The following is a 12161-nucleotide window of genomic DNA, read 5'->3' as shown; positions in this document are numbered from 1 at the left end:
AATTCTTAAGAAAGGAAAGAGCCCTGAAGATTGTGCCTCCTACAGGCCTATTTCATTGTTAAATGTTGACTTTAAAATCTTATCTAAAACCTTAGCATTGTGCTTAGAAACTGTGTTACCTTTTATTGTAAAAGAAGATCAGACGGGTTTTGCAAAAGGCCGTAGATCATCTAACAATATCAGGAGATGACTTAACGTGATTCAGGAACGTCAGCAACGGGCAGTGGACGGCTCGGTGGTTTCCTCAGGTGCAGAAAAGGCCTTTGAGCGTGTCGAACGGCCGCATCTTTTTTTCACTTTAGAACGATTTGGTTTGGGCAATAATTTTATTAAGTGGTTGAAGGTTCTTTATAACGACCCTTTGGCTGCGATTCTCACTAATGGTATTAGGTTGGATAATTTTAGTATTCTGAGGGGCAGTAGGCAGGGGCTGCCCTTTATCACCACTACTTTCCACACTAGTGATCGAGCCATTGGCTGAGGCTATTCGGTGAGACCCCAAAATATCGGCTCCAGACGTAGGACTAAAGTCACATAGAATTACATCGTAAGCAGATGATGTTCTTATCAAACTCTGCTATGTCAGTGCACCACCTTATACAATGCATCAATTCATTTAGCGCCTTTTCAGGTTATAAAATCAACTTTACTAAATCAGAGGCTATGTCTCCGGGGAATCTGCAGCAGGTACCTGACACTCAGGGTGTTTTCCCCCTTTAAATGGTCACAGTCAGGTTTTGTTTACTTAGGCATATTTATCACACCTACGTTTGATCAATTGTTCAAAGCTAACTTTACACAGTTATTTGACAAAATCAAACAGTTTCTTGACCGATGGAGCACTCTTCCCATTTCTTGGCTTGGCTGAATATCCTTGTTCAAAATAAACATTCTTCCTTGTCTGCTCTACCCAATACAAATGATTCCAGCTATTTTTACCCAAAAAATACTTTAAAAAAATAAATGCCTCTCTTTTGGGTGGATGTTTAGTTCTCCTCAGGTGGAGAGATGTTGCCCCACCCACTCATGCTCAATGGCTTAACGATATCATGTCCTGTTTAGACCTTGAAAAGATTCATTATTCACTTCTCAATTCGGACATGAAGTTTCAAAAGGTGTGGGGACATTTTCTCGAATACTTTCATAACTACCCTTTAGATTAAGTTTATTCTTTTTAATCCCTTACTTTCAGCTTTTTTTCCGTAAGTTTTATGGTTTCTTTTTGATGGGAATTACACTATAGTTTTGGTAGTAGGCATTATAATTTTTTAATATATGTTTACAGCTCTGTGGGGTCAAATGCTCAGATTAATTTTTTTTACATACTGTGATAGTTGGCCTGGAGTTTTGTAGTGGGAGGGTGGGGAGGATACTAACTTTATATGCTTTAATTTTGGGTGCTGTTTCCTTATTGTTATGAATCATATATTTGATATGCTTATTTTGCACTGTATTAATCTTCATTTTGTAGTTGGGTTGAAATGCATAAAAATTAATTTAAAAAAAGGATGTATTAGGATGAAGGGCACGTTCCTATGCCACATGATTCTATTGCTCTAATAATCAGGCATTCCCACATACAACAGTATTCCTAGATATGTACTGGGCTCATCATTCAATAATAAATATTGGCCAGTTACACACACAAAAAAGGCTGGTTTGTTTCTTTCATCTGGAACAAAAATAGCCCCTGTATTAAAATGTCTAAGTTACAGCTTCCCAGTAGTCTAGGGGGTCTGGATTTTCCAGACATCAAAAAGTATCAACTAAGTTCCTTTTTATCTTCTGTGGTTGACTGGGTTTGCAGGGACCCCTCCTCAATTTGGCTAGACATTGAAGCTTCACAAGCAAAATGCCCTCTTATTAATCTGTTTTTCCTCAATAAGATGAAACTAGTTAAGGAATATTGTCACAATCTAATAACAATGAATACAGTCAGGGCTTGGAGGGTGGTGTGACAAATTGAGGGCAATGCAGCGAAAATATTACCTTCACTCCAATAACTGGCATTCCAGATTTTCGGCCTGGTGTAATGGATTCTGAATTTAAACTTTGGATTTCTAAGGGTATTTTCCATCTAGGAGATTTGTTTGATGAAGGAACGATGATGTCTTTTAGTCAAATAGTACAGAAATTTAACATACCCAACAAGGATCTTTTTCATTTCTTTCAGATAAGAGATTATATACAGAAAAAAAATCATTGTTAACTGGCTTCTATAGTTTTGACATAGAAAAGAGGGTGTTTTGTTCTAAGGGTGAAGTCTCCATTAGTACTTTTTACAGCATCCTGAGGGAGTGTTACTGTGGAGAGGCTGAGCAGCTGGGAAGGGTCTGGGAGGGTGAGCTGGGAGTAGAAATTACATTTGAAACATGGGAAGACATCTGTGATAATGCAAAGAAAATTTCAGTCTGTAATAAAGCTAAAGCATTGCAACCCAAAATTCTGCATAGAGCCCATCTGACTCCAGATCATCTCTTGAAATTTAAGACGGGGGTTTCTCCAATGTGTTATAAATGTAAAGTAAATACTGGAACTTCCACCAACCGTTTTTGGACTTGTCCCAAACTTCAGGCACACTTGAGTGATATTTTGGGTGAAATGGAAAAGATTCTGAAGATGGAGCTTGAACTGGACCCTTTGTCTTTTCTCTTAGGCTTATCCAGCAGTCGTATTATTAATGCACATCAAAAAAAACTTTTTAACATCCTGACTTTTTGTGCAAGGAAGAACATTTTACTTTGTTGGATATCCGATAAGGCCCCTGGACTTTTTGGTTGGTGTATATTAATCATGGAATACATTCCTTTGGACTTTTTGACATGTATGGTACACTCAAAAACAAATAATTTTCTTAAAACATGGCAACCTTTTCTGCAGTATGTAGATGTAAACCTGTCTGCTATACTAGTAAGGGCTTTTGTATAGGATGTTGTGGTGATGTCTGTATTTTGACGGAAGTGTTCTGATATCTGTGAGGGGAGGAAATGTAAAAGCATCTGGAAATTGAAAGTTTTGTTATGCTGAGCAAAATAAATTAAATTATAAAGAAGAAGAGCAGGTGGGGTCAACATGTTGGACATCTAGTCCACAGTTACAACTGTACGTGAAATGAAGCTACCGGGTACTTGCCATATGCCTTAACTCGATGTTTGGGCGTGAGGCGAGGTAGCCCATTGACCTTTGTTTTGGGACTGACAAGGGTGACTTACTACAGAAGATTTATGTGTCTGATGTGAGAAGAGGGCTGAAACAGGCTTATGAATTAGTTGGTGTTGCGGCTGCCAAGCAGAATCAAAGAAATAAGAGGGGGTATGATCAAAAGGGGAGGTTCTCCCAACTCCTGCCGGGAGACTGAGTCCTCATAAGGAATTTGGGGCTACCTGGAAAGCATAAATTGGCTAACTGCTGGGCGGATATGCTCTATATGGTGGAGAGTCAGATGCCAAACCTACCAGTTTTCTGGGTGAAACCAGAGGATGGGAATGGGCCTGTCAAGATTCTGCATCGGAACCACCTGCTGCCCCGGGACAAGAGGTGCAGGTAGTCCCAGAGCTTGACTTGAAGACTACCCCTAGTAAGAGGACTCTGTGGAAATGCGGGGCGACTGCAGGGCCCACGGCAGGAGAGGTTAGGCCGGCCCCCACCCCTGAGAGGGATACTGATTAGAGGATGAGGACCTGAACGAGTGGTATATGCCACCTTTTGCTAACTCCCCAGTGATTGAGGAAGAGACTCCCACCCCTTCTCCCGCTGAGTCAGGTGAAATTGGGCTATCTGTGGACAGCCTGGGTTGCCGCAGGGCCCTGCAAGGGATGAAGCGGGGTTTGGCCAGGGGACAGAGGGGTCTGAGTTGCCGGTGGGCATGAGTGAGAGGCCAAGGGAAGGCCTCGCCAGGTAGACCGGAAGTATCCCCGGTCGTGTCGGAACCTGAAGAGTTAGGTGAGGAGGGACGGAGGTCTCAGAGAATTAGGAGACCACCGGATAGGCTGGATAGCATAGCATAGCACCAGGGGAACAGAGTGTGACCTCTACTGTTTTGGGGAGCTATGTCACTGCCTTTTACACCTGGGTTGGACTTGGTGTTTTGCAGGAAGGGTTGGTAAATTATCTCAACGTCATGAGGACATGACTAAATTTGGTGGGGGGAAGAGTGTAACGACCTGGGAAAGGTTTCCCTGCTGATGTTATGGTTTCTCTGTAGTGCAGTGTTTGGGTTATGACTAGAGATAACAGGGACTGTGGAATGTGCGCTGGCCAGTGAGGGGAGATGTCTTCTTTCTTGTGTGCCCGAGTGAAGGTTTTGTAGCTTTTTGTTTGGTGGAAGATGGAGAGAGAAGATGCCAGACCAGGGAAGTCGTAGTCTGCAGGACGGAGTGGAATGGAATGGGATCGGGAGTCGACGATGCTCAGGGGAAAATCGATGGAGAACTAACAGACGGGAAAACAGTGAGCTCCAACATGCATTAGACTGTTTCATGAGAAAAGGCCCTTTTTCTTTTTTGTTTCTTTACCAATCTATAGTCAAATTAAGAATTATAAAGCTCCATCATTTAATTGCATATTGTGTACTGTGTTATTTCGTGGTACTGACTTGTAAAAGGGAAACACATCTCGCAGCATCCACCCAAACAAGATTTCTCAAGTTTAGCCGGCCCTGAGACTGTCTTCCCCTAGATTAATTGCTTGTCAAACCTGAGGGTTACGTACAGTATATATAATTAGTTAAATTAAATAAGCAGGCAAAAGTAGTGAAGTGGTGTTCGTAGGTTCAACGCCTATTCAGAAATCGGATGGCAGAGGGGAAGAAGCTGTTCCTGAATCACTGAGTGTGTGCCTTCAGGCTTCTGTACCTCCTCCCTGATGGCGGAGGGGAAGAAGCTGTTCCTGAATCGCTGAGTGTGTGCCTTCAGGCTCCTGTACCTCCTTCCTGATGGTAACAGTGAGAAAAGGGCATGCCCTGGGTGCTGGATATCCTTAATAATGGACGCTGCCTTTCTGAGACACCGCTCCCTAAAGATGTCCTGGGTACTTTCTAGGCTGGTACCCAAGTTGGAGCCAAATAAATTTATAACCTTCTGCAGCTTCTTTTGGCCCTGTGCAGTGGCCCCTCCATACCAGACAATGATGCAGCCTGTCAGAATGCTCTCCACAGTACATCTATAGAAGTTTTTGAGTGTATTTGTTGACATGCCAAATCTCTTCAACTCCTAATAAAGTATAGCTGCTGTCTTGCCTTCTTTATAACTACATCGGTATGTTGGGACCAGGTTAGATTCTGAGATCTTGACACCCAGGAACTTGAAACTGCTCACTCTCTCCACTTCAGATCCCTCTATGAGAATTGGTATGTGCTCCTTCATCTTACCCCTCCTGAAATCCACAGTCAGCTCTTTCATCTTACTGATGTTGAGTGCCAGGTTGTTACTGTGGCACCACTCCACTAGTTGGCATATCTCACTCCTTTATGCCCTCTCGTCTCCACCTGAGATTCTACCAACAATAGCTGTATGTCAGCAAATTTATAGATGGTATTTGAGCTATGCCTAGCCACACAGTCATGTGTATAGAGAGAGTAGAGCAGTGAGCTAAGCACACATCCCTGAGGTGCGCCAGTGTTGATTGTCAGTGAGGAGGAGATGTTATCACCAAACTGCACAGACTGTGGTTTTCTGGTTAGGAAGTCGAGGATCCAATTGCGGAGGGAGGTGCTGAGGCCTAGGTTCTGTGGGAATGATGGTATTAAATGCTGAGCTAGTCGATGAACAGCATCCTGACATAGGTGTTTGTGTTGTCCAGGTGGTCTAAAGCCGTGTGGAGAGCCATTGAGATTGCGTCTGCCGTTGACCTATTGTGGTGATAGGCAAATTGCAATGGGCCCAGGTCCTTGCTGAGGCAGGAATTCAGTCTAGTCATGACCAACCTCTCAAAGCATTTCATCACTGTTGATGTGAGTGGTACCAGGCAATAGTCATTGAGGCAGCCCACAATATTCTTACTGGTCTAATACAGAAGGTGAAGCAACCCAAGTACAAAGCTGAGTATACGTTGAACATTAAAACCCTAAGGAATGCAAAAAAGGGATAGTCACTGACTGCTGCACCATAAGATTTAGAGTTAGGCCTTTTCTGTTTGGTGCATCCAGTCACCTTTAAAATCCACAATGGCAACGTTCAGGATAACTAAGGAAGGTTTTGCTGCAATAGGTGAAAATACTGGAATAAAACGGGCGACCACAAATGTCAGGTGAAGCACCTTTGGTGAGGGGTTATTTTCTTCAGAAAGTACTAAGAAACTAGAGTGTGGTGAGTGATGGCAGCTAACAAGTCCCAATCCTGACATTTCTCTAAAAGAATTGTTTAGCATTTCTCCTGTCTCCAGAGCTGACTGCAGCAGAAAGGCAGGGCTGGGCGAGGTAAAGAATGTACAGAATAGTATTCAGCTTTTACATTAGTTGTACCCAGATCAGCCAAAGTAAAGTTGCTGCCAACTGCACTTCTATACGACCTTAATTCAGGGAAGCAGAATTAGGCCATTCATCCCATCTAGTCTGCGCTTCTGATTTATCATCCCTTTCAGTTTGTATCCTGCATACATACTTCGATAATAAGTAAATCTGTGAACTCCATTCTGCTGGCTTCTCCCTGTAACCTTTGATACCCTTACTATTTGAGAACCTATCAACCTCCGCTTTAAATGTACCCAATGACTGGGCCTCCACGCATGTCTGTGGCAATAAATTCCAGATTCATCACCCTCAGGCTAAAGAAATTCCTCCTCACCTCTGTTCTAAAGAGATGTGCTTCTAGCCTGAGGCTTAACGCCCTGATACAGCCACCAGTGACTATACAGCCGCAAAATGTATGTTGGAAAAGAATTTTTAATAAAAATACAATTCATTAAATATTCACATGCATGACTGCTTACATGGTACACATGTGACCATAAACAAAGCATTTCATTGGAGGTCAGTTTTGTTCTGGAATGTAAAGAAATATATAGTAAATACAGTCACTTTAAGCACAAAGATTATTTTGTGATTTTAAAAACTTGCACGTTAACCAATCTGCTTCATCCCCACTCAAAAATAATCAATATGGATGGTTCCGACAACGTAATTGCTAGTGTTTCTCCAACCAGAACAAACTATCAAATAGATTATGACAGAAAACATTGCTGAAAGTGCTGAAATAATGGAAAACGTTGGACACACTGAACAGGTCAGGTAGCATCAGTGAATAATGAGATGGTTAGATTCTCTCACAGGTCAGCAAATTAAAAAGCTAACTTTGATTTGCTCTCTACAGGTGCTGCCTGACCAGCTGAGTATTTTCTAGTTTCTGTTCTATTCTGAAAGTGGGAGTGTAATTTAATTAAACGTTTTAAAGAACTGGTGATTCTCATGTTGGAGATTTCCGATGTTTCACAAGAAAGCATGGAGACAGAGTAGACCAGGTGACTGTTGTGAAGCACCTGTGTTCTATTTGCAATTACCATCCTGAGCTTCTAATTGTATGGCGCTTTAACTCCCTCCCTATTCCCTCACCAAAAGGAGAGGCCAAAAGGAAGACTGGAAGACCACTGCATTTCTGCTTCGGCATCTCCTATCCCATTGGTGTGGATAGTGACCCTCTCTGTTTACAAGTAACTCCCACCTCCCCACTGGTGCTCTCCTCACACACACTCACCTATCTACGCAGGTGACTTCTCCTATTCATCCCTTCCTCCACATGGTCTCATTTGCCCATCATCCCCTCTTCGTCTGCCTCCACCTATCTCCTACCAGCCTGCCATAACACCCCCCACCCCAAACCTAGTTCCATTTTACCTTCAATTCCTCTCCACCTAATTCTCCCTCTCAACCACTACCCTCTTCATACCTTCCTTATACTGAAGTATAGTGTATACTGTATATGTGTATTAGGTACGAGTGGAACCTGGAGGGGGCTTCTACTGCTGTAAACCATCCATTTCAAAGTTTGACACCTTTCACACTCAGAGATGCTCTTCTGCACACCACTGTTGTAATGTCTGGTTATTTGACTTACTGTCAGCTTGAACCAGTCTAGCCATTCTCCTCTGACCTCTCTCATTAATAATAACATTTCACCCACTGAACTGGAGGTTTCTTGTTTCTCGCACAATGCTCTGTAAACTCTGGAGACTGTTGTGTATGGAAACCCCAGGAGCTCAGCAGTTCCAGAAATACTCAAACCATCCCATCTGGCAGCAACAATCATTCCATGGAGAAGGTCATTAGATCACATTTCTTCCTCATTTTGTTGTTTGGCCTGAACAACAAGTGAACCTCTTGACCATGTCTGCCTACTTTTATACATCGAATTGCTGCCACATGATTGGCCGATTATATATTTGCATTAATGAGCAGGCGTACCCAATAACATGGCCATAGAGTATACACATACAGTGTACAATACTATATATATCCATCATTGTCTCCCTCAGTCCCGATGCAGGGTCTCAACCTGAGGTGTTGACCTTTTGCATTCACAGATGCTGCTAGATCTGCCAAGTTCTACCAATGCTCTGTTTTTGTTACGCATCTGTAGACTCTTCTCTCCCCACCCTCAACTCCAACAGACTTCACCTGGGGAACCAGGTTTATAATGAAATGAAGATGTGCTCTTTTGTTTACAAACCAAAGATACATATTCTTATATTCCATGTTCTTGATGTCTTGAAAATCTTCCAATTTTCATGAGTTGCAGGATGATTTCCACCCAGTTTGCTCTAAGACTGAGTGACTGACACCTGATCCTTCTTCACACAAATCACTAACATCCTTTGTTTCCCATTCAGCCAATGCACACAAAAGTGCACAATTAGAAACTCAACAAACCAGTCTCCCACTAACCTGAACTTTCATGAAAGGCTCAGAACAGAATGTGGATTCACCTCACTGGATCAGAAAATAAAAATCACAGCGTTTGTAATTCAAGACAGCAAACACAAGTAGATTCTAGACAAAATTTAACAGAGATTGCATTTGATTTTCCAAATATGACATTGTCAACCAAACTTTTTCAGATGCCCATTGAAAATCCATTGAATGTAAGACACAGGAGCAGAAAAGGCCATTTGGCCCATTGAGTCTGCTCCATATATATATATATGAAAGACGTTGAATTGAATTGATTTTATTAAAAGGAGTTATAAATAAGCTGACAGGGTAAAGGTGGAATCAACAAACAGACAACTCTCCCATATTCAGAAGTTTTGCTATCATTGTTAACTATTTCTTCTTGGGTGTTAATTTCCTACGAGCCTCAATTTACTCAGTGTAAGGTCACCTCAGCGCCATTCTAAAGTTGAACCCTCCAAGAGAGTTGTTGAATGGCAGCGTGAAGTGAGAACAACTGAACTCAACGATGTTGAAACCAGTAGTTCTGGGCTGGACCCATTAATGTTAGAGATTGGTTCTTCTGTGTCGTTGCTTCTCCTTAATGGTAGCCAAGTTCCTCCCCACACCAACCTGGTGCATCAGGCGGCAACTTTTCCACTTCTCTAGCATTTGTCTGTTTTATAAGGCAGAGGTACTAGTTTGATGCTCAACCCAGCATGAGTAGAACTCGTGCAAGGAGCCAGCTGGATTCGAACTCTGAAGTCTGGTGTGCATGCCACTACACCACCAGCAGAGACTAATGATAACCAGTGAAAACATTTCTATACCATCACACACAGCAGCATGTGAAGCAGCAGGAGGAATCAGTCAGTAATAATGGCGAGTCTCCGAGCATTTTCAATAAGGCTTCAAATAACAGAATGGCAATTCTACTTAATACATTGGGTACTGCACAGAAAATCTGTCATCAATTTTGAATGTAGATTCCTTTCACTGCAGCATATCTGTTAGTGAATTTTTACAAAATATTGAAATCAGGCAGTGGGACTGGTCATGGTGTTCTTTAGTGGTGATGCAAGAGGCTGCTATTCTACCCACATGTTTTGTGTGATCATCTCCAATACAACTTTCCAAATAATCCCAGCACCAACATAATTTCATTAAACACTGATGATACCCTCCATTCCTTGACATTGATTGTTACCTATTCTAACTAAGCTCTCTGCCTGGGTTACTTAACATTCTGGAAACCCTTTAACATGGGGACAGAATGGTTAATTAAACACAATTAAGATAAAGTGATAGTCTGTCATCAGGAAATTTTGTTTCAGTGTCACTACTGAAAGCAAAATACAATCCCATAAAACCAGTTTTCCCAATGCTTCATCCATAACATTTCTTTCATTTAAATATATAATTATATTATGCTTCTCCAGCAAGGTTAATCTTGTCAGTGTAGATGGAATGTGGAGGCGTATGCATTTCACATTTCAGTTTGATCACCTGGTCCTGGCTTCTTGCTGGCATCACCTCATTGACTGGAGTAACTGAAGATCGAAGACGCTGGAAAACAAAGAATGAGAATCTGGTTTATTTGTGTTGATGGACTTTGCAGAAATTTCCCAGTGGATTCCGGTTAATTGGAGCAGCCATTTACTTGGGACAACTCTTAAAGAATACAAAGCAAATTGAGTAAATAGCTGGAATTCCCTTTGTTTATTTGGGACATTATGTTGTGTAACTGAGATAGGCGACTGTAACCAAATAGTTTCTAGCTAGCATCAGTCACACGCACTTGAGTGGCCATTAGACGCCACGCCCTGTTTAGAGTGAAGTTCTTTTAAATAGCATCAACTGTGTGTTTCTGTTCAAAAAGCGGTGATTTTGTCACTGATAGTTGGCGAGAAATAAACAGTAAGACAATTCAGAACTGTTTTGCTCTCTGCAGTTTCAAGCATTCAGGCTTGGAGATGCTAGAAACAGCCAGAAGTGCAAATGAAATGATTTTACTGCTTCAACAAGTTAGGAATTGCAAAGAATTTGAAGGTATCGACAATAATCTTGAATGTTACAATTAAAATGAAGATTTGAAGGATCCAATCATCAAAAGTATTGTATGAAGGCAGTCCATTACCTGCACTGATTTTGTTGATTTCAGACAATCAAATGAACACAGCAAGATACAATGGATGTTTTAAAAAAATTCTCTTTAACTACTTCCATGAAACTTAAGCTATTTGGGGCAGCTGCTTAATTGGGCCCAAATGTACTGGTTTCCAATGTGTCCCAATTAAGATGAATCCTCCATATTTGTGACCTGGATTTTCATTCAGTTGACCTCACCTAATGTCATATAATACCCAGAAAGTTGGTGAAGCTCCTGAATAAGTGCAGTGAAACAATATTTTTGGCCATTACACCATTGCTGGGGGAAGGTGAGATTGGAGGCCGCAGTTTGTCATGGTATTCCCATCCTCCAGTGATGGAGGAGACACCAGATCACTTGGAAAAGTTGGAGGGAGAGCGCTGGAAGAGATTTGTAAAAAGCACATTTGGTTTGACTTATATTAATACTTAACTGTGAGAGAGATGGCAGTAGAAGCAATGCATTGGATTTTATTCATCTTGATTTTCAGAAGGTGCTTGATAAAGCCCCACGTAAAAGGCTAGTTTCCAAAATAGACTCAAGGAACAAAAGGATCAGTAGCAGAACAGGGTCAGAGGCAAGAAGCGAAAGGTTTTGACAAATGCTAGTTATTCACACTGAGTGATGTTCCCCAGGGACACTGCTGAGGTACTAATGTTTCTATGAATGATAGCTTCACATTATTTCACATTAACCAATTAGTCCTCAGGCAAGGACACACAGCAAGTATCTGAATCTATGGTTTCTCTTGTACCTTAAGGCTTGAATGTGCGGGGTAATGTTCCCACACTTGGAATTACACCAAGCGTTGGCATGCAGTAAACCGTGATAGTATGCACAAAGAGGCAGGCTGGGAGAATGGGAGGACAAGTGGCAAATAAAGTTTATTAGAGAGGCTAAAAGTGATACACTTCATCAGAAAGAACAATGAGATACAAAGGAACAACGAGAGTAGTGCAGAAATTATTGAGAGTGGCAAGGTAAGTACAGAGCGGTTGCTAAGGGAAGTGACATCCTGGGACTAATAAGCAGAAACACAAGACAACATGAGCTGTAAGATTATGCCGAATCTGATTAAAATACTGATGGCTCACCAAAGAAACTTCACTTTCCATTCTGTTCACCCTGTTTAGGAAGGACAAGTAGTTTCCA

The 12161-nt window shown here is 41.8% G+C and overlaps 1 protein-coding gene across 5 annotated transcripts in view; it reads right to left on the bottom strand.

The window, feature by feature from the left end:
• Positions 1-6864: 6864 nt before the first annotated feature.
• LOC132404009 (sodium- and chloride-dependent GABA transporter ine-like) overlaps positions 6865-12161 on the bottom strand; it is a 78180-nt gene continuing 72883 nt past the window's right edge. For all 5 annotated transcript variants that reach the window (XM_059987946.1, XM_059987945.1, XM_059987947.1 and 2 more), the window contains exon 13: positions 6865-10426. In XM_059987946.1, coding sequence (XP_059843929.1) covers positions 10286-10426 — 141 coding nt within the window. In that variant the 3' untranslated portion in view covers positions 6865-10285. The remainder of the gene's footprint in view (positions 10427-12161) is intronic.

The sequence above is a fragment of the Hypanus sabinus genome, chromosome 13 (genome assembly GCF_030144855.1).
Source record: "Hypanus sabinus isolate sHypSab1 chromosome 13, sHypSab1.hap1, whole genome shotgun sequence".
NCBI classification, from domain to species: Eukaryota; Metazoa; Chordata; class Chondrichthyes; order Myliobatiformes; family Dasyatidae; genus Hypanus; species Hypanus sabinus.
The sequence above is the reverse complement of the archived record's forward strand: the minus strand, read 5'-3'. Positions and strand labels throughout refer to the sequence as shown.